General features: G+C 41.5%; 2 protein-coding genes across 2 annotated transcripts in view; one reads left to right on the top strand and one right to left on the bottom strand.

Moving 5' to 3' along the window:
* rpf1 (ribosome production factor 1 homolog) overlaps positions 1-24,017 on the bottom strand; it is a 50,850-nt gene that overhangs the window by 5,063 nt on the left and 21,770 nt on the right. The gene's annotated exons all lie outside the window — the stretch shown is intronic.
* On the top strand, positions 1,485-23,937 carry ctbs (chitobiase, di-N-acetyl-). Its single transcript, XM_056243583.1, has 7 exons — positions 1,485-1,705; positions 3,598-3,736; positions 7,359-7,567; positions 7,649-7,820; positions 8,018-8,115; positions 23,232-23,393; positions 23,586-23,937. The coding sequence occupies exons 1-7, from the start codon at positions 1,589-1,591 to the stop codon at positions 23,799-23,801; spliced, it is 1,113 nt and encodes a 370-aa protein (XP_056099558.1). The 5' UTR covers positions 1,485-1,588; the 3' UTR covers positions 23,802-23,937.

The following is a 24,017-nucleotide window of genomic DNA, read 5'->3' as shown; positions in this document are numbered from 1 at the left end:
AAATATGTTTTGAGCTTAACCCTGCCCTCATTTTCATTTTTAGTAATGTTCAAAAAGTTTCTGTTTGGTAATGCCATCACTCTTTTCACCCTGTTTTAACAATGGGTAATGGAAGAGGACAGCATACAAACGGAAGTTAGAATCCATCATGGCGGCACTCATTATTTGCTCAAGAAAAAGGTGGATACCAGAAAATAAATGAACATTTAAGTAAATTTGAATGTTGCCATCCTGTTTGAAGCTGATTGATTATACTTTAGCTGGATTCATTAGTTGTTCTTTCCTTCTATGCAATGGTTCAACGCTATTGTTGTTTCTTTTGTCAGTTTGGCTTTAGCTTGATGCAACATGCTTGCACCAGATTGACCACAGAAACCTGAACTCTCATCAGAGATTTGGCTCCCAACAATGTTGATTTACAGTTTGCTAAAAATAGCTATCCCCAGAAAATAGCTAACTCCCCTGTTGACGTGAGGAAGTTAAGGGTGCTGAATGAACTGAAACCAGTAGAATGACTGGTACAGCTAGAAGTGTGTTTCTCCTGCAGAGGGCGCACAGTGGCTTGTAATGCCCCATTCACACTATACTGAAGAGGGTTTCCAATCCTGTTCTTGGAGATCAGCTCCAACCCTGATAAACTGAACCAGCTAATTAACATCTTCAGAAGCACTTAATAATTATAGACAAGTGTGTTGGATCAGTGTTGGATCTGAACTCTGCAGGTAGGTAGATCCCCAGGAACAGGATTAGGCACCCCTGCTATAGTTTTTGTCTAAAATTGTTGTGTGGAACTTTAAAACGTAGATGCATGGTCAGGCTTAATGATCCTGAGTTTATACACTTACACTTTAACATATCAACACAAAACACTTTCAATAATACGAAACTTTCAAACTCGACTTTCTATTAGCGATGTCCAATTCGAAAAAATAATTATTTTGAGTCAGATCTTACTTAACGGACATGAACCACTGACATTTACTGACATTTATAACCACTATTTATTCAGATTTTTTATTATTTAATAGTTATATTTTTAGTTAAGTGCTTAAATAAGTATGTATTGAATTATAGTAGGCTATTTAGGGAACTGCTATCATCAGACAGCATCTTTATAGCTAAAACCAAATAGAATAAAAAAAAAAAAACATAATAACAACTGATCTGTTAATGTATAGCCTAGATCAGTGGTAATAGCCTAACTGTTTTATTAAAAGGGCTTTATTTAAAAATCATATTTAACAGTATGAGTTAATGATATCATCAGCTTTGAATTGCGGTGTAACAGATAAAACACAATATTTAAAAAGTCAAAACCAGAATTATCTATAAAACGATAAAAAATCCTTATCTTTATTCCACGCATAGACTGTAACATTTCATGTCATGTGAATCGTGTTATCGAATCAGACCAATGAAATCAGTTTGAGACAGTTTACCCCACCCCCTTTGTGATTCGGTTTCTTGTGTATTTCTCATCTATCGCTTTCATTTCTTTTTTGGTGTCACGTGTTATTGTTTCGGTCTGTTTAGATTTGTAGACAGTGATGTTTTTATTTCTGTGTTTTAACATATATTTTAGTATACAATGAAGATCTCTGTGTCTGTCCTCGTGCTGACTTTGTCCGCACAGGTGTGGTCCAACTTTTGTCCATGTGCACGAGAGGAACTCTGTCAACCCATTCGATCCCAACCGGCGTTTGAGGTGAGTGTTCACTCTGGACCCATCCAGCGATCAGCTGATGGCGTTAAACGGACACAAAATATCAAACCAAGTGGCATTTGCAAACATATTATGCTAGATCATTGGTACATTCATTTTGTGACATTCAGTGTCTAAATCTGTCCTTTGTTGAGGGTCGCTGTAGAGCTTCTCTGTGACAGTACCAAGAAAGAAACTTAACTGCTTTATACTTGTACATATTTTTTTTTAGCTCATTCACTCACTATAATTCATCATCACCAATTACTGCTGCTGCATGCTGTTTTACTCAGAACTTAAAAACAAATTAAACACAACATTAAAGGGGTTATATTATGCTTTTCCACTTTTTCAACTTTAATGTTGCTGTTTGGGCATAAAAAAGATCTGCTCGGTTACAAAGCTCTAAGTCCACTCCAAAGGGAGATATTTTATTTAAAGTCCCCATGAAATCAAAATTGACCATACTTACTTTGTTTGCCTAAATTGATCGTTTTGTGGTGAACAATTCATCCATGCAAGTCAATCCACACAAAAAATTTTTTTGGCTTCGTAATCTTTAATCAAATTTTGAAAATGCCCCTCCCCTCTGCATTGGAGTACCTTGCCCGATGACGTAGGCTTTACGGTTTGGGTGTCTGCTTAACATCCATAACCACGCCCCTCCAACTGACAGTAGACAGGCTGAATGAAAACACCTACTTTTCTAGATCCAATCAGGTGCTAGTTGGAAAAAAAGCCACGCCCACTATTTTGCCTAATTTAGTATTCCGTTTCTCTCGGAAATACGTCACAACACTGGAGAAAAGTCGTTTGCAACTTCCGGTTCACGGGGACTTTAACAGAACATCTCAAGAACTACAATGAACGGCTCGTTTGGACTAAAATGCAATTTTTCTGGACCTTATGAAGCCACAATGGTACTCATTTAAATAATCACCGCCCACGGAATACGCAAAAAGGGGGATGAGGCCTGGTTGAGCTTTATTTGAGAAGAAGTGTTGTCGCTATGTCAACACTGTTTTTTTTCCACAACTTTTCCAAAACGCATTTGTTTGACCTTCCTAAGGCTGACGAACTTGGTTAAAACTTATTTTAAACACTGTTCCTGAACATTATATCTCCAGTATATGTGCGCTGCACATGGAGAACATCTTGTTTTCTGTTGCTTTTGTAAGCTCTCGCTTTTGTAAGACAGTTCACCGCTGCTTAGGAAAATTAACCATGGTTTTGTGATCGATTACTGTTTGTATTAAAATGATTAAATGGTGGATATAACATTGTATCTATAATGTATAATTTTTTTTTGAAAAAACTTACCACTCTGATACGTCCTGTGAAATCCGTGCTTGCAAAGTCTGTGCATGAAATCCATTCTGCATTATCCTCTAACATTGTCAGGGTCTGAATCAGGCTCAAATAGTTTTGAAATTGATGCCATCCTCAATATTTACACTAGATAAGAACTTGCAATTATGGAGGTGCGGGACATTCCCCGGACACGCGCTAAGCACTGCCAATCACAACACACTGGGCCATGCAGCTAACCTATAACAGCACATTTTGTATTTCGGAAGGAGGGGCTTCATGTAAATTGCCTGTTGAGCCAGACTGGGGAGAGAGGAGCTGTAATAATGTAAAATATGTAAAAAATAATGCATTTTTTGAACAATCAATCATGAAAACATATCCTAGTACACCCCAAAAACAAAATCAAACTTTGTGAAAGGGCATAATTGGACCCCTTTACATTTAATTAAGGTAAAAAATTTTGTCAGAGTAAAAACACTGATTATAACAATGTATCGTGATAAAGAAAATAATCTCTAATACAAAAACTCTTATCTTTATTCTAGAAAGCTGTCTAACAAAAATGGTTAATGCATCTATTCCAGGTTTTTGTATTTGATGTTGGGAAAAAGGCTTGGAAGTTTTATGACTGGACGAAAGTTACAACAGTTGCAGCTTTTGGACAATATGACGCGGATCTCATGTGTTATGCTCACTCTAAAGGAGCTCGATTGGTCCTGAAAGGTAGGGTTTGACTGGACACTATAGCAAAGTCTTTTATAAGCATTTTGTAGCCTACACTGTAAAACCTTGCTGTAAATTCTGTCCAAATTCTGACAGTAACATACCATTTTCAATTAAAACAGTAATATACCGTAGAAAACAATGCATTCTCGGCCATCTTTGTCATTTTCGAGAAAAAAGCCTACAGGAATATACTGGGAATTAACAGCACTTAAAGTCGACACTGTTCCAAATCACATCTTATACCCTCATTCACCATGCCCTACATTAGTTTACTAATATAGTCCACTTGACAGAGTAAATGAAAAGAAGTGAGTGAATTCAGACACTGATGAAACACCTGATAAGCAGAATCACTGAAGGAAATAGAAGCAAGATGAGAAAAAAAGAGAAACACAAGAACTACAACTGACTTTCAGTTTACAAACCAGTTTAACATTATTTATTTCATACATGTACAAAAGTTCTTTTTGAGAATTAACAGAGATTTAGTTGTTGATGTTGAAAATAATAAAGTAAAGTCACCATTATGGAGATCAGTGTTTGCTTTAGTTGGACTCATTAGTTTTTCTCTGGCTGCTGTGACTGAGTTTATAAAGCACATTTTTTTCAAAAGCCAAGAGGAAGTTGGTCAGGTGTTTTTGGCTGTTGTGACGATGCCATAATCGTCTTGAACTTTCTGATTCACCGATCTCTTCCTGTGTCTAATCTTTGATTTTATGTGTATTTTAATTTTATATATTTATTGATTATAGTATCTCTGTGATTCTACAGCATGAGATCCAGCAATGTTTCAGTAATAGGTTATTTTGAAGAACAATGAAATCATAGTGCATAAAACATTTTGAACTCACACAGACATCAACAATCAGCATAGGAATCTCAACAATGGTGACAATCAAAAGTTTCATGTCGCAATGCATGCTGGTTGCCAGAATAGTACAAAACTCTGAACATGCACTGCAGCATGAATAAATTATGCAGCTGAATGTTCTTTTTTTATTGCCACCATTGTTGAGATTCATCTGCTGATTTTGATATTTGTGTCTAATTATACTGTAGCTATTTTTTTTTTATTATGTGTTTTAGAAAATCCTTTTTTTATTATTTATTATAACTGATTGCTGTTGGAACTTATGCTGTAATTTCACAGTGGTGGTAATGTAAAATTTACGTGAGTTAACCCTCTGGGGTAAAAACATGAAGCCTAATGTTTGGCGCGTTTTGCTTTTCAAACGCACAGTGCGATTGACTCAAACTCACAGCGCGTGCAGAGAACATTTACTGAAACTATCGAGCCGCTCAACTATGAAACATTATTGTTACCATATTATACATATCTATCTTTGAGCAAAACATAAACATTATAATATTCACCATATTAGAGTAAACACTCATACTTGCCTACTTTTATCATGCTGTGCTTTATTATCGAAAAACATCCTTGTGTCGTACATGTATATAAATTTAGCATTGAAAGGTTGCCTACCTGTCTAGTTCACATTTCAACATGTTTTTGTCTATATATACTGTAGATACATGTACAACATTTGCCATCATGTTTTTACTCCAATCTCATTTCATAACGTACATTTTAGTCTGGAACCAGTTTAACTAGTAGCTACAATGTAAAGTTTATACAACAATAACATACTTACTATTATGAGTGGAAATGTCTTACCTTAAAAATCTTCTCATCTTCAAATCGTGTTCTTCTTCTGAGGTAAATCCAAGTTAAACAGCACAGCACAAACACAGTCTTCAAAACTCGATGAAAAGCAGAGGAGTGCGTTACTGGAGTCTCTGATTCTTTGTTTTGAGGTGATGGGCGTTTACAGGCCAGTGTTCCTTCACATGGACTATTTGCATGTGAATCGCTCGTGCGCGCGTGGGTGTGGTCACATTAGAGTTAATGAGGAGCGTTTGAGAAACTGACTGTACATGTCATTGCTTTCATATGGATTACTTAAACAGAGAATATTTGTTTTTGATATAATTTACATCATTTAAAAATAGAGACTCCAAACTTTGTAAATACATACGTCTCAAGTCTGTGTGACAAACATTCGCTGAGTTACAGTTCATTTTCTGTCGCGTTTCAGAATGAACTTCACATTGAGAGAGACGGCAGAACGCGCATCATGTTTATTTTCTTTATTTTACGAAAAACACAATATTTCGTTTTTATTATGAGTGTATACAAATAAAAGAAGACATTTAACAGTTTTGAATGATGTATAACACTTATATGTAAGATCAAAATAAACAGAGTATTTTGAGTCTCTTTTGCACTGATAAGAAAAAAAGCATGCTGGTCACGCCGGCGTTCAATGATCATCATAAATTTGTTTTGCCATAACAAATGTGCTTTGCAAAAATACAGTTTAAGCAACCATGATAAAAAAAACCCCTGATGTTTAAAAAGTCAAGAGTCAAGAGCCCAACTAAAGCAAACACTATTATCCATAAAGGTCACATCAAAACAAACCTTTTCAATTAAACATCAACATCTAAACCTCTGTTAATTCTCAATAAGAGCTTCTGTAGACATATGATGGAAATGATGTCAAACTGGTTATTAATAAGTGTAATAATAGGTAATGGCTGGAAGTCAGTTGTAGTTATTGTGTTTCTGCTCATCTCTTTTCTTTTTTTCTGTTTTTGTTGTTCCTCTATCCTTCAGTGATTCTACTTATGAACACCTGCTGTTAGCAGGTGTTCATCACTAATGCTCAACAATCACTTACATATTCACTTAATTATCTCACATAATATGCTGCATGTTGCTTTATTTAAAAGGCAGTGACTGTGTTGTTGCTGATCCAGTGAAAATCACTTTTTTTAAAACATTTAAAAAAAAAGTGGATTGTGGACTGAAATGAAATAAGTTCACAGTAATAATATGCTCACATTATTAGCGCATTATAAATATTAGTTTATAAAATTAATGGCAGTTGGCCAATTAAAGGCAGTTGTTTTTTGCAAATGAAATTAGTTAACTCTAGTTTTAATTTAGTAACATACTGTAAAGTAGATTACAGTAAAGAACTGTACAATTAAAAGTAAATTACTGGCAACATTTTACCATAATTTACAGGTCAAAGTGTTACTGTGTACATTTCAAATCATACAATGTTTTTAAGTTTTTTGAACAACATGTGTTGCGCTTACCCTTGCAAAACCCACTACCATGATGCTGGAGTATTGTGCGTTATTGCCAGGGATTTTCTATAGTTGTTATAGTGTAATACGCTATTCCGTTTGGTTGCTTATTGCCCCAATTCAAAACAGCCACCCACTATTATCTATAATATTCTAGTCTTTAGATATTGCCTGGGTCCTTCCTTCAATGTAAGTCTATGGGATTATTTTTTTTACTTGTTTTGTTGTTTTATGCCAAAATCAAAACTCTTAAAAATAATAACACACCTATTCTCAAGAAGCCACATTATTTGGGGTGTCATTCTTGCTTTTAGCAGAAAGGGTACTAGGTAATATATGTGCCAAAGTTCAATACTTAAGGTTGGGGGTTTCTTCAAATCACTAACCCAAAGTATGAGCCGTAGTAAAAGTGACTTGATCACTGATCAAATTGACATGATTGATGAAATGTTCTTCACAGGAGATGTGCCACTCCCAGATATTGTGGATCCAGTAAATAGGACAGCTTGGATCCAGGCAAAGGTCAAGTTGGCAAAGAGTCAGTTTATGGATGGAATAAACCTAGACGTTGAGCAGGCGGTGCAGACCGGTTCCCCTGAATACTATGCTTTGACAGCCCTCGTCAAGGAAACCACTGAAAGTTTCCACACAGAGATCCCAGGCTCTCAGGTAAAACAGCACATCTGACAATGATGTCATATAGGCACTTTCAAAGCCCCTGACATACTGTCTTCTCATCTTGAATCATAGGTATCATTTGATGTGGCTTGGTCGCCCAAATGCATCGATAAGCGTTGCTATGATTACCTTGCCATTGCCGATTCATGCGATCTCTTGTTTGTTATGTCCTATGATGAGCAAAGCCAGATCTGGGGTGATTGTATAGCCATGGCCAATGGCCCCTTCAATCAGACATTGACAGGTAAGTGATTTAAAAATAAAAAAAATAGTCCATTTGTTTTTTGAAAATTTGATCTCAAGCAAATGTCTCGTTCCCTCCATCCAGGAATGGAGGTTACAATAGTAACTAACCAAGATGTTGGTTTGACCATAAATAAGTTATGTTTTCATGTTTCCATATCAAAATGCACACCTAAAGTTAAGAAATATGTCTTTCAGCCTATGATCAATACATCAGCATGAACATAGACTCAAAGAAACTTGTGATGGGTGTTCCATGGTATGGTTATGACTACAGCTGCCTACATTTTTCAATGGTAAGCAATTTATTTTCAAAATCTTCAGTACTTTATTGAAAATGACATGCAGTACTAGGGCTTTTCGATATAGAAAATGCAATGCAACAAACTAATAAATATATCAAATCAATTGGTAGTTAAACACCAATCTGAAAAAGTAAGCTTTCTCAACAAAGTTGGCAAAGAACTTGCTTTGTGAAAAGGGTGAAATATAACTATACTTGCAGTGTTTTTTTTTTTTTTTTGCAAACGCTGCTCAGCTTGTTGTGCTTGGATTGACCAGAGAGGTATGTCATAATTCCTTTTTGAGTAGCCACTGTGATTTGCTTATCACTTCTCATTGAATATAGCATTCATTTCTAAATACTCGTAAACAACCTTCCTTGTTTTGGCACCAGATCATCTTCGGCACCTTCTGTTACATTTTGGTTGAAGCAGAGGAGGAAGCAGGATCCAAGTGCAGTAGTCTTTTATTAAATAAACTCAAAACTTCACAAATTCAGACCCGGGAACAGAACAACCACCATAGTGTAACGATAAGAACTGACAAAGACTGAACTAAACACAGGCCTTAAATACACAGACAAGCTTAAGATAATAAGGGGGTGTGGCTAATAAGAAACACCTGGGGAGACTAATCAATATTAAACATAACAAGGGACTGCAAAACATGGAACAAGACTTGGGAACACAGGTTGTAAACATCACACCTGCAGCGATTGTGATTTCTTTCACCACTGATGTAGAAATTATACGAAACTTAGGTTGTACAAAAGTGCATGACTTTTATAGTTGTTTTTTATAGTGAGGTTTAGGTTGTAAGTTTTTTACAACCTAGATCATATGACAATTGTGCCATTGCGCAGGACTGATTAGGACTTCTGTTGAGACTGGATTGGGCCTAACATACAAACACATATAAGTATATTCTGAAGTATTGTAATTGTGAATAGTTGTGGTTGACCAATATTGTTTTTTGATGTCAATGCCGATATCTTAGAGAGCAGGGTGGCTGATGGCCGATATATATGGAGTTAAAGGTGCCCTAGAATTTGAAATTGAATTTATCTTGGCATAGTTAAATAACAAGAGTTCAGTACATGGACATGACATACAGAGAGTCTCAAACACTATTGTTTTCTGTTTTTGAAAAACACCCCTGAAAAAATAAGCGAATCTCCACATAACACAGACTGTGATGCAACAGTCGGGATCATTAATATGTACGCCTCCAAAAATTTGCATGCCAGCCCAAGTCCATGTTCAATGCCAGGCAGAACTGTGCAGCCTAATCATCGGAAGTTCTGCAGGTGAAGAAACAAGCGAGGATCATAGGGAAAATGGCAGATCATGGAAACAAATGTTATGTTCCAGGCTGTGCAGGGGATGTGAGGACTTTTCATACCCTTCCCACAGAAAAGAAATGTCAACAGGCGTGGTTGATGTTTATCTATAATCGGATTACCTTACCGCAACAGTTTTATTCGAAGTTGTTAGTTTGCTCTGCCCATTTCACCACGGACTTATTTTCGAACCTGGGACAATATCAAGCAGGCTTCTCTCAGCATCTCATACTGAAGAAGGGGGCAATTCCAACTATATTCCTGCAAGCGGTAAACTAGGGATTTTATTAACGATAATTACACTGTGTTATTAGCCTGGCTAACGTCAGACCCAAGTCTCTCTGGGAACCACATGTTCATTTTCTCGTATTTGAGGCGTGGTTTACGAATGCCCAGAGCCGTTTATTGGGTGCTAAGAATGTCTATCAAATGCGCCTGTACGTAGCTCATAGCCAATCGTTTCAATTATACCAGATGACGTATGTAGAGCGACTGAAATTAGACGAGGAAGAAGACGATGGGTCAGAGATTTATGTGTACACGATGGCGTGTATCTAACGGCCGTTTCACACCGCATGCGTGAGCGGCGCGTATTTTTTTCGCCGTGCATGTTAATCAATGAGTGCATTCACACCGGGAGCAGGAGCAGTGCGTGAGCAGCAGTGAAGCGGGGGTTTTGGCGTCGAATCTGTTTTTGCTGCACTGCTCACGCTCAATTAAAGTGAAGGCACACTTTTGATGGACAAAAATAAATATGATTTCACACAAAAAGTGCCCAAAATGCACAGAATAAGCATGTCTAGTGACTTTTAACAAGAACTTGAGTATGCAAATAAAAGAAAATAAAGACTCAAAAATATTTATAGAAGAGTTAGGTTTCCCGGTAAAAACTTGTTTTTAATTATTCATTATTCAGTTTTATTCAGTAAAAGTTGTGTATTATATTAAAAAAAAAAAAACTAAAGTAAACTAGCCAGAAAATATTATATATAAACGTTATTTTAGTTTATGTAACACACAGACAGCTACATAGGCTAGCACAACCCAAATCAAACCCGAGTGTGTGGTTTATTTGTGTGTTTTGTTTTTTATCCGCGGAGTTGCAGTCTTGTAAACATATTGAAAGTATGACTGAAACTAATAGATTGGAGCCATTTTCTGGGTTGTTTTGTTGTTTAACATTTATATGCGAATGTTGTACACCTCCCCATTACAAACTTTCAAGACTATCAATGTTCTAAATTACCAACTTCTAAAAACAAATGTATAGTTGCCTTTGTAAAGAATTGCTTGCTTATATTATGTAGCTTTGGATTCATGTGCTGTGTGCACAGTGCTGTGACACTGTACAAACGCTTCCAGTGTGAATACACTCGCGCAGCTGCAGTGACGATGTAGTTAAGCTGACGCGCTGCTCAAGTGCCACTCACGCTTGCGGTGTGAAACGGCCGTAAGGCTGCATCGAAAGGTAACTTCGCGTCTGCTGCCATGTTGGATCCATAGGTATAAACAAACTGCTTCGGTGTGTCGCATAGACGTCGTCATCGTCTTGCTGCTCCCTCTCCGTTCTGTGATTGGTTCCCTAGATGAGGCGAAAATTTGGTCCATGGTATCCAGACTACCTAGCAGCGTGAATAAAATCGCGCTGCGGCAAGGCAGTATGGGGAAACCCAGGCTACTGTGTTATCTAGATCCAGCGCAAGATCCTAGTACAGTAACAATAGCAAACGTACTCGGTTACTAACGTAACCTCAGTTCTCTCTAGAAGAGGGAACGAGTACTGCGTAATATCTTACGCTAGTGGAAAACCTCTTTTCCACGAGATATTGAAGCCAAAAAGTATCCTTAATTTTGAATTAATGTAAAACGTGTTACACGTCTAAAGGCTTGAAGTGTCCTTTAGGTGTTAGAGCGCACTCCACAAGAGGCATGGCCTCGTCATGGGCATGGTCTAGCGGGATTACCTTGCAGGATATCTGTATGGTGGCAGGCTGGGCCTCCCCGTCTACATTTATAATGTTTTATAACCTAGAGGTTCCCGCCTTACAGGCTAAACTACTTTCGGTCTAAAATCAGTATTGTCTTTGCTTCGGCTCAGAATACTACAACCGCTTGAGCACTGCTCGATAAAATAACTCCATGGGCAAAAGTAAGACCCATACCGTTACACAGTTCAGGCCGAACATTTTCACCCTGACTGTGTGGAACACTGTTGATGTGATTAGCTCCCTTAGGACGCTAAGTTATTGGGAATGACGCTTCTAGCCTCTCTTCTCAGACTCTTTGTGAGTCCCTGGTGATTATGCACTATATGAGCCCCGGGCACCTGCCCTTGGGACTTTGGTGTTGGATCCCAGCACACACAGCGTTTTACACTGTGTTCCCCTAGCGTAAGATATTACGCAGTACGAGAGAACCTCTCGTAAGAGAACGTACTCGGTTACTAACGTAACCTCGGTTCTCTCTAGAAGAGGGAACGAGTACTGCATATCTTTGCCGTGCCTGCAACACGCTTTGGTTCGCTTCGGCGATGAAAAACCAGATTATATCAGCCCATCGAGCTATATTTATAGGCCCAGGCCACGCCCGCTTTGGCGGGAGGTGACGTAGTGGGTGCGAAGTGCCCCCATTGGATCTGACGTCACCAAGGGCCTCTCTCGATAGGCTGCTGCAGTTGCCGCAGGACAGCCAATAGGCACGCGAGCCGCCTTGCCTATGTCTGCATGCTGCCGCATAGATAGTTGAAGCACTATGGCATCAACTATCCATCTGGATAGGCTCTGTTTCGATCCGGCTAGTACCTTAGCATGTCCGCTGAACGAAACGAAGAGCTGCTCAGTCTGTCTGAAAACAGACACATAAGCTCTTATTGCCCTGACTGGGCAAAGGAAGCTTGCGTCCTTTTCCTTGTTGTAAACCGGCAGGGCAGACAGGGAAATAACCTGAGCCCTGAACGGTGTGTTGAGGGATTTAGGCACGTATCCGTGTCTTGGTTTGAGTATGACTTTCGAGTCATTTGGCCCAAATTCCATACACGTCGCGCTTACTGAGAGCGCTTGTAAATCCCCTATGCGCTTCACTGAAGCAAGAGCCATAAGAAACATTGTCTTGAACGACAGATGTTTCATGTCCGACAAATGGATTGGCTCGAACGGGGCACCTTTCATGGCTTCCAAAACCGCGGAAAGGGGACTGAGGGGGGTCTGGGAGGATTCAGCCTCTTAGCTCCTTTAACCCTCTGGGGTCTAATGTGTTTTTGGGGTCCTTGAGATGTTTTGACATGCCCTGACATTTGTGCTTTTGTCAGTTGCTTATAAACATATTAATGGCACAGGTGAAATTACACTCTATTTAGCACAAACAGGGCTACCATAATATGTGAGCAACATGTATGTACATGTTTGTATTTTTGAGAGAATATTGTTTATGCATGGTTATTGAAAAAAATAAAGTTTCTGAAATAAGGCCACAAAACACATACTAAATATCTGTCCACAAGACTTTTGACTAATGGATGTTGTCGCCTAGAGTTTTTGCTTCAAAATGATCTGAAAATCATCCTGCCTAATCATTCACATAAAACAATAGATTGTTTTAAATTGTGAAAAACATTTTTTTGTTTGGAAAGGCAATATGCTGATGGGCGTGAACGGCCCAACCCCCTCATGTATAATTAGGTGGTTCTCATCTGAGAAGACAAAGACCCGCATAATGAGCCTTTCATTCAGGTGTGTCACACAAGAAACAATGCAAGGACAATATATATAAATATACACAGTATATATATATATATATATATATATATATCAAAATACACTCACCTAAAGGATTATTAGGAACACCTGTTCAATTTCTCATGAATGCAATTATCTAATCAACCAATCACATGGCAGTTGCTTCAATGCATTTAGGGGTGTGGTCCTGGTCAAGACAATCTCCTGAACTCCAAACTGAATGTCAGAATGGGAAAGAAAGGTGATATAAGCAATTTTGAGCGTGGCATGGTTGTTGGTGCCAGACGGGCCGGTCTGAGTATTTCAAAATCTGCTCAGTTACTGGGATTTTCACGCACAACCATTTCTAGGGTTTACAAAGAATGGTGTGAAAAGGGAAAAACATCCAGTATGCGGCAGTCCTGTGGGCGAAAATGCCTTGTTGATGCCAGAGGTCAGAGGAGAATGAGCCGACTGATTCAAGCTGATAGAGCAACTTTGACTGAAATAACCACTCGTTACAACCGAGGTATGCAGCAAAGCATTTGTGAAGCCACAACACTCACAACCTTGAGGCGGATGGGCTACAACAGCAGAAGACCCCACCGGGTACCACTCATCTCCACTACAAATAGGAAAAAGAGGCTACAATTTGCAAGAGCTCACCAAAATTGGACAGTTGAAGACTGGAAAAATGTTGCCTGGTCTGATGAGTCTTGATTTCTGTTGAGACATTCAGATGGCAGAGTCAGAATTTGGCGTAAACAGAATGAGAACATGGATCCATCATGCCTTGTTACCACTGTGAAGGCTGGTGGTGGTGGTTTAATGGTGTGGGGGATGTTTTCTTGGCACACTTTAGGCCCCTTAGTGCCAATTGGGCATCGTTTAAATGCCACGGCCTACCTGAGCATTGTTTCTGACCATGTCCATCCCTTTATGGCCACCATGTACCCATCCTCTGATGGCTACTTCCAGCAGGATAATGCACCATGTCACAAAGCTCGATTCATTTCAAATTGGTTTCTTGAACATGACAATGAGTTCACTGTACTAAAATGGCCCCCACAGTCACCAGATCTCAACCCAATAGAGCATCTTTGGGATGTGGTGGAACGGGAGCTTCGTGCCCTGGATGTCCATCCCACAAATCTCCATCAACTGCAAGATGCTATCCTATCAATATGGGCCAACATTTCTAAAGAATGCTTTCAGCACCTTGTTGAATCAATGCCACGTAGAATTAAGGCAGTTCTGAAGGTGAAAGGGGGTCAAACTCAGTATTAGTATGGTGTTCCTAATAATCCTTTAGGTGAGTGTATAAATGAAAGTCAAAAGCACATTTTTAGTCATACCTGGAAACAAATCCTATTCAAATGGGCCATTCTATTGAATTGGTTCAAAGTTAGAGTTGGAAACATCTTGAAAAGAAAATTGTACTGTTGATTAGTTTATTTTTGAAAAAACATTTTTGACAAACACTATACTAACTATAAAAACAAAAGCTTATTTGATGTGGCTGTAATCTATTTTACAGTAAAAAGTTTATAACAAAAACTAGTCAACGAAATTTTGTCTTTCATAATTCATCTGTAACATAGGCATATCGTTGCGATCTCATGAAAGTGCGTATCTATAGCACAAATTTAATTTCTCATACCAAAAATAGATTTTGCGTGCATATGTTACGCACTTTATGGTGTGTAATACACACGCACTCCACACACCTAATCCTACCCAAGGGGTTTACAGTGCGTATCATTTGCACGCAAAAACTATTTTTGGCGTAGGATGGTACGAGAAATTAAATTCGTGCTATAGATACGCACTTTCATGAGATCATGTTGTTTTTATGATATATTGGGGCATATAAATGTTAATTTGCAGTTTAAGTTGCTTATACAAAGACATTTTATTTCAACATATTTCAGTCGATTTTTACTCATCTCAGTATAGCAATATAGTTTGGTAAAAGCTGTTCATTCATTCACACACAGAAAGCAATTCATATTTAACCAGTCTTTTTGCAGTTTACATAGGCTATTCCATATTGTGATTACAACAAAGCACTTGATAATAAAAAACTTACTAAATCAGCTTGATCCGTTGCTCCTCGAAATGAATTTAAACCAGCACTTCTGATGTATCCCAGGATTATTCCTTACAGCCTCGCAAGATGACGTAAAGTAGCCTACTGTAATCTGATTAAACTTGTTGTGTTTTATCGAGTTGATGTGGGGGCGTTGACACGTTTGCATGTATCGCCTCAGATCATTTGCGTTTGAATAGCGCGCACTCTCCGTGGGCGTGATCAAATTAAAAGATAATGAGCTGAAATGAGAACGACTGACATCTCTCTCTTTTCATATAGATTACATAAACAGAGAATATTTGTTTTTGTTATGAATTAGACCATTTAAAAGTACACACTTAAATGATTATAAAGATATATAGCTCATGCCTGGGAGAATAGTATTCGCTGAGTTTTGTTTAAGTTTAGAGACGTGCTCCAAAAAAAAAGTTCACGGTGATGGAGAGCCAGAAAGCACACCCTGTTTATTTTCTTTATTTTACAAAAGCACAATGTTTTGTTTCGATTGTAAGTGGAAACATAAAAAAGAAGACATTCAACTGTTTATTTTTTCATATTTCTTAAGTCTGTATGACCAAAAATGACGGAGTATTTTAAGTCTTTTTTGCTGCTATGTGAAAAAAATCGAGCTTGTCGCGCCGGCGCGATAGCCGACCCCAGAGGGTTAAGGAAGCGGATGACCAGATCGTTCTTCCCCAGTGACTGGCCAGTCGGGTTTTGTAAACGCTGCTATGGCCGCCACATAAACTTTGAGCGTGGATGGGGTTCTACCCTTATCCAGTAGCTCTTGAAGGAAGGAGAGAACTTCTGTAACCCCGCAGTCTAGGGGTGAAAAGCCTCGGACTTTGCACCGGCCAGAAAACACAGACCATTTTGAGGAATAGAGTCGTCTAGTAGACGGCGCTCTAGCCTGCGTGATCGTGTTCAACACTCCCTCCGGGAGGTTTGCGGGTACCCGTTGATTGCCCATGCGTGCAGGGACCACAGCTCCGGGCGAGGATGCCAAATCGAGCCCTTGGCCCTAGAGAGGAAGTCTTTCCTCGTCGGTATTGGCCATGGGACAGTGCTTGTCAGCTGCATCAGAACTGGGAACCAAGCCTGGTTTTTCCAGAGCGGAGCCACAAGTAGCACTGAGCATCCGTTTTCCCTGATTCGTTCCAATACCTGAGGCAGGAGCGAGACGGGGGGAAAAGCAGAAAAGTGGGCAGCGGGGCCAGACGTGGGCCAGCGCATCCCTGTTCTTGGAGAAACACTTCGGACAGTGAGCGTTTTCTTGGGACGCAAACAGGTCTACCTGCGCTCTGCCGAATGTCTCCCACAGCAGTAGGACCGCCTGCGGGTGCAGAGACCATTCTCCTGCTGGAACATTGTTTCTGGACAGTCTGTATGGTCCCAAATTCAGGTGACCAGGCACATGTGCTGCTTTCAATGAGCGCAGATTGTGCTGAGCCCAGACCAGGAGGCGTTCCGTCAGCCTGTAAAGGTTTCGGGACCTGACGCCACCCTGGCGATTTATGTAGGCCACCACTGACATGTTGTCCGAGCGGACCAAGACGTGGTGACCTTTTATTCGGGGACAAAAACGCCTCAGCGCGTTGTCGACTGCCATCATTTCTAGACAGTTTATGTGTAGGAGCTTCTCCCGTTCTGACCACTGGCCAAAGAACGGTCTGCCCTTGAGCAGCGCTCCCCATCCTGAGGTGGAGGCATCCGTGGACACCACCTTCACACTCGAGGAAGTCTTTACACCTGACTGGTACCAGTCGATTGCTCTCCAAGGTTTCAGAGCTGTGACGCATTTCTGATCGACCTTGAGGCAAAACAGACCGGAGGCCCATGCCCGAGGTGGTACTCGCGCTTTCAGCCATAACTGCAGCGGGCGCATGCGAAGCAGACCCAACTGGAGTACTGATGATGCTGAGGCCATGAGACCCAGCATTTTCTGAAACCTTTTGAGCGGGACTATAGTGCCGCAGCGGAAGGATTTCGTGATGCGCTGAATGTTCAGTCTGCGCTCTCGCGACAGTCGCGCTGTCATAGACAGCGAGTCCAGTTCTGTGCCCAGAAAAAATATTCTCTGACTGGGAGACAGCGAACTTTTCGCCCAGTTGACTTTGAGACCTAGATTCTCGAGATGTTCGAGTAATATGGTCCTGTGTTCTATGAGCTCTGAGTGTGATCGAGCTAGAATCAGCCAATCGTCCAAGTAGTTCAAAACTCGCATGCCCCGAAGTTTCAGGGGTGCGAGAGCCGCGTCCATGCACATTGTAAATGTACGGGGTGCTAGGGATAGGCCGAACGGTAGGACTGTGTGTTGATATGCCTGGCCCTCGAAGCCGAATCTCAAGAATCGCCTGTGACGTGGCTATTTGTATTTGGAAATACGCGTCCTTCAGATCTATTGACATAAACTAGTCCCCTTGGCAAATCTGCGCGAGGATTTTCCTGGTTGTGAGCATTCTGAACTGGCGTTTCACAAGCACTTTGTTCAGCTGTCTTAGATCTAGAATGGGAGTCTTTTTTCGGTACCAGAAAATATCTGCTGTATAGGCCCCCTTCGCTCTGAGCTTGAGATAAAGGCTCTATTGCCCCTTTGCTCAATAGTTTCGCTATTTCGGCTCGAAGTAGATGGGCTACTTCGGTTTTTACCGTAGTTTCGACCTGCGCCGTGTAGCGACGGGGACGTCGAGTGAACTGCAGTGAATAGCCTCTTTTTATAATGTTCAGCACCCATTCTGATACCCCGGGAAGCTTTGTCCACGCATTTGCATGAATAGCTAGGGGTAGAATGAGATCTGGGCTCTGGCCGCAACATAGTGGTGACAGGAGAGCTTTGGTGTGCTGTAACGTAAACACTGTGCTTGCAGCATTTGAGGCGGGGGGCGCGCCGATCACGACGGGCAGCCTGGCCGCGCTCAACTCCCTTATAGCAGTTTGCTGAGAGAGAGCGAGCGGGGCAAACCCCGTGGGGCTTAACATGTCTGTGAGTGAATGTGGGCACGGGACAGCGGGCACATTTACTGCACTGAAAACACCGTCGGCCTGAGCTGACTGTATGTGTGTTGGTTTCGTTTTTACAGAAACCGTGGGACATGCAGTGTGTAGTGTTTGTGGGCACTGGGTTGTGGGCACATTCACTACATTTAATGCACAATCGACATGAGTCGATTTTATTTGTGCGAGTCCTGTACTGTGGCGGGCTGTGTTTGTGTGTAGAAATGAACACTGGGCTATGGGCATTTTTATTACACTCGTAACACAATCGGCTGTGGCCGGAACACCAGAAATTACACTCTTCATGTGATTTATCTGGGTCGCCGTAAAAACGGCGTTTGTGTGCAGGCAAGCGGGCCGTGGTACCGGCTTGTTTACTGCAGAATACACTGGAACAGTCGCATTTTCTGGAACTGAACGAGCGAAAAGTTTTGGTGGAAGTCTGGCCGCGGCGAGACTTGAACACCGTCGTTTTCCTAGGAGGGCTAGGAAGACTTTGAGGCCTCGGCTTTATCTCAATCTTCGGCCGGGGCTCTGGTCCCGGGCCTGACGGCGCTGTGAAGCAGCGGCGGGCGGAGGCTGTGGCCGGGAGCTTCGAGCAGACGGCTGTTTTGGGCGACCTGCTGTGGAGCTAGAGCGCTTTGGAAAGAAGTGCTTCATAGCCTGTGACGTCTTCTGAACCTCGGCAAATCTATCCGCGAAATCCTTGACGGATGATCCAAAGAGGCCAGCTGGGGACATGGGTGCGTCGAGGAACACAGAGCACTCCGAGTCCGGCATCTTCGATAGCGTCAGCCAAAGGTGTCTCTCAGCAACGGTGAGAGAAGCCAAGGTCCGCCCAATGGCCTGTGCAGCGGATTTCGCGGCGTGAAGAGCCAGGTCCGTAGCGCTCTTTAAATCCGGCACGCTGATAGCTTCCGGTCCTTCCTCATCCATTTTTCGGAGAAGGTCGGCCTGGAGTATCTGCAATATGGCCATAGAGTGCAATGCCGACACAGCCTGCCCAGCGGCGGAATAAGCGCGGGTGTGCATGGCGGAAGTAGTGCGGCAAGCTTTGGAAGGTAGCGCCGTCTTAGCTCGCCGTCCAGCAGAGGGCAGGCAAAGATGGGCCGCTACAGCTTCTTCCACGGGAGGAAGAGAGTGGTATCCTCTGTCTTTCACACCGTCCACCACGGAGAATGCTGCTGAGACAGAGGAGCGCACTCTGGCTGAGAAGGGGGCATTCCAGGACTTCGCGACTTAATGGAGCTCAGGAAGAAAAGGTGCGGGCCTAGAAGGCGGTAGGGCGCGGTCCCTTTGCAGGAAACGGAGCTCGCCACGGAGCTCGCCCACGGCGGAAACGGAGCTCGCCCAATCCTCACTGTCCGACGCCAGGATAGAGCAGCTGGCCTCCTCCACAGATACAGCTGCCTCGTCGTCGTCAATGGCGGAAGCAGCGGCGGATGGCAGCCATTGTCCGTCGGTGAGCGACCCGAGTGAAGCTGGCGGGCGAACCGGCGAGCTGTCGCAGGCTAGAGAAGGCTCGGAGACCCCGCTGAGTAAGGCGCTTTTTACGGCGCGGCACTGTAGCGGGTGGAAGTGCAGTCTCGGCGAAGGATGCTAGGCGAGTCCTCAGAGGCGCCATGGGTAATAGCTCACACTGAGGGCAGTCACCGTCAGCGAGCGCGAGAGCTGCATGATCCTCTCCCAGGCAGGAAACGCAAATTACATGGTGGTCCCCGGCGCTGAGTGGGGCTCGGCACGAGCCGCAGGAGAAAGGCATCTTCAAAAAGACGCTTGCTCTTTTAGAGAGGATAGAGAGAGAGAGTGCGAGTCTCGGCGGCGAACACACACTAGGCAGAGTAAAAAGGATATAACGCCGGAAAGCGTAGCAGGTACGGCGACTGAAAGCGGCGAGATGAAGGCCAGTGGCTTCAGATGCAGAGGCTCATCCCGCAGAAGACTTTTCTCAAATGGCGCGGCTTCTTCACTCCGGATCCAGCGATGCGTGAGCTTCGCTGAAGAGATGAAAAATCAGATTATATCAGCCCATCGAGCTATATTTATAGGCCCAGGCCACGCCCGCTTTGGTGGGAGGTGACGTAGTGGGCGCGAGGTGCCCCCATTGGATCTGACGTCACCAAGGGCCTCTCTCGATAGGGTGCTGCAGTTGCCGCAGGCCAGCCAATAGGCACGCGAGCCGCCTTTCCTATGTCTGCATGCTGCCGCAACGCATTTTACATTAATTCAAAATTAAGGATAATTTTTGGCTTCAATATCTCGTGGAAAAGATGTTTTCCCCTAGCGTAAGACATTACGCAGTACGAGAGAACCTCTCGTAAGAGAACACCAAGTAACGAGCATACATAACTAAATAGTATGACAAAGTATTTACGCTGAGGTTAATATTTATTGCCTGTGTTGTCATATACACTCACCGGCCACTTTATTAGGTACCCCATGCTAGTAACGGGTTGGACCCCCTTTTGCCTTCAGAACTGCCTCAATTCTTCGTGGCATAGATTCAACAAGGTGCTGGAAGCATTCCTCAGGGAGTTTGGTCCATATTGACATGATGGCATCACACAGTTGCCGCAGATTTGTCGGCTGCACATCCATGATGCGAATCTCCCGTTCCACCACATCCCAAAGATGCTCTATTGGGTTGAGATCTGGTGACTGTGGAGGCCATTTTAGTACAGTGAACTCATTGTCATGTTCAAGAAACCAATTTGAAATGATTAGAGCTTTGTGACATGGTGGAAGTAGCCATCAGAGGATGGGTACATGGTGGCCATAAAGGGATGGACATGGTCAGAAACAATGCTCAGGTAGGCCGTGGCATTTAAACGATGCCCAATTGGCACTAAGGGGCCTAAAGTGTGCCAGGAAAACATCCCCCACACAATTACACCACCACCACCAGCCTGCACAGTGGTAACAAGGCATGATGGTTCCATGTTCTCATTCTGTTTACGCCAAATTCTGACTCTAACATCTGAATGTCTCAACAGAAATCGAGACTCATCAGACCAGGCAACATTTTTCCAGTCTTCAACTGTTCAATTTTGGTGAGCTCTTGCAAATTGTAGCCTCTTTTTCCTATTTGTAGTGGAGATGAGTGGTACCCGGTGGAGTCTTCTGCTGTTGTAGCCCATCCGCCTCAAGGTTGTGCGTGTTGTGGCTTCACAAATGCTTTGCTGCATACCTCGGTTGTAACGAGTGGTTATTTCAGTCACTGTTGCCCTTCTATCAGCTCGAACCAGTCTGGCCATTCTCCTCTGACCTCTGGCATCAACAAGGCATTTCCGCCCACAGAACTGCCGCTCACTGGATGTTTTTTCTTTTTCGGACCATTCTCTGTAAACCCTAGAGATGGTTGTGCGTGAAAATCCCAGTAGATTAGCAGTTTCTGAAATACTCAGACCAGCCCTTCTGGCACCAACAATCATGCCACGTTCAAAGTCACTCAAATCAACTTTCTTCCCCATACTGATGCTCGGTTTGAACTGCAGGAGATTGTCTTGACCATGTCTACATGCCTAAATGCACTGAGTTGCCACCATGTGATTGGCTGCTTAGAAATTAAGTGTTAACGAGCAGTTGGACAGGTGTACCTAATAAAGTGGCCGGTGAGTGTAAATCTACAAAATAATACTGTAGATACATATGTAAATTCCCTTTTGTCAAATAATTTTACTTTCGTCTATTTCATCAACAACACGTCAGGGGCTAACTACATTAGTTTAGTTGCTCACAGATAATGTTAGCTCACTCGATCCTTCTAGCTAATGTCACATTCTCCACCACTTAAGTTGAAGCTATTTATTTGACAAGGCATCTAACGTTAGTCCATTTGTTAAAATGTTTTAATTTTTGAAAACTGACGTATGATTATTTTGCACGCTTGTATTTCAGAGTGTGTGAAGTGAAACAGTGAAACAGCCAATCAGAGCAGAACTACTCATTACTATTCATGACCCTTTCAAACAAGGTAAAAACAGACCATTTCATTCTAGGGCCAATTTCTAGAGTTGAAAATGGACCTGTAAAACCATTTTAACATTTTAAATGCCCTTAAATAAGCCACATACCCTCTATGTAGATATCAGAGACAAAATTAAAATATTATTTCAACACATTCTAGGGCACCTTTAATATTGTGCCATAATTAAACAAACAAATCCAGCTTTTTGCAAACAAACTCGATCTGCTTTGCAAAGGAAAATTCGACTCGCAAACAAACTCGATCTGCTTTGCAAAGGAAAATTCGACTCGCAAACAAACAGAAAGCAATGTGCAAGTACAAACTAGGTCAATTTGAGCGAAAATGCAGTGGAGTAACACATATGCATTGTGTTTAGCAAATATAAATAAATGAGCCTAGATAATATTTAAAAAAAAATACAAACCATCCTACAACCTTTGAACAAATACCAAATCTAGTGCATACAAATGCATATCTGTCTGTTATGATTGTGAGACACTTTTTATGAGATCTCTCAGCTCGATTTTCTCACAAATGTGTCCAGGCAGATTTTCTCACAAATGCAGTTGAGCAACTTCCTCTTCTAAAACAGTAGATGGTGCTAAGCTAGGGGATTAATTTAGCGCTAGTCTCCCGGGAGAAGCACTGATTTGAAGCCAGCTTGCCTTTGCCTACAGCTGTGGAAAATGACCGGTTAAAATTAAAGGTGACTTGACATAAAATCTGTGAACGCATCTGTTAACACACTTTCTGGTCATATTGGCCTATTTGATGGCCAATATAGCAGCCTATTCAAATAATAAATCATAATTCATCATAATGCAATAGTTAAAACGTTTTTGTTATAATATATATATATATATATATATATATATATATATATATATATATATATATATATATATATTTGTTATAGAAAAGTTATTACAACAATAATTTAATGTTATGTAGATTAGACAATAGAACAGAGAAGTCATAATTGCTTTAACTGATATTCTGTTTGACACTCTTTGTTATTCTAACAGGATGGAATATGTACAATTCCAAAAGTGCCATTCAGAGGGGCTCCATGTAGTGATGCATCCGGCAAACAAATTCCCTACAGCATCATGATGAAACAGATCAACAGCTCAATATCAGGAAGACTGTGGGATGAGAACCAGCGAGCTCCATATTATAATTACAAGGTACAGTATCAATTCTAAATGTTTTATCACAATATTTACAACAGTATAAAATACACCTTTTCAAACATAATGCAATTCCAGTGGTCAGTTTTTATTCATCTTAATGCGAGGGATATTGAGTTTATATGAGTCAATGTATTTTAGACAGACATGTTATATTTTCCATAAAATGCATACGATTTTTATTTACAGGACACAGAAGGCAAGGTCCATCAGGTGTGGTATGATGACCCAGAAAGTATTGCTCTAAAAGCTGCCTATGTGTCACAGCATGGTCTGAAAGGAATCGGGATGTGGAACGGAAATCTCCTGGACTACAGCAGTGATCCAATCGCCCAGCAACAGACTGTGGACATGTGGAACGCACTAATACCCAAAGTACACAGGAAGTCTGCTGCGGTCTTATAGGATTCTGCTGTCTCTTGTTGTCAATATTCACACAAGGTCTGAGTGACAGAAGAAGTGCTTACCATAAATATTTGTCATATTTATGATTAATTTGATTGTTTTATCATAAACTGAATAAATAACACATTCCTTGTCAGCAAGCCTACTAAAACTTTATATTTAATTGAATTTGAATTGACATTGGCACATTTATTAATCATTGTAATCAAATGATTA

This window comes from Rhinichthys klamathensis, unplaced genomic scaffold (assembly GCF_029890125.1).
Source record: "Rhinichthys klamathensis goyatoka isolate OS25496 unplaced genomic scaffold, OSU_Roscu_1.1 h1tg000814l_1, whole genome shotgun sequence".
NCBI classification, from domain to species: domain Eukaryota; kingdom Metazoa; phylum Chordata; class Actinopteri; order Cypriniformes; family Leuciscidae; genus Rhinichthys; species Rhinichthys klamathensis.
This window is presented reverse-complemented; position numbering and strand designations above follow the sequence as displayed.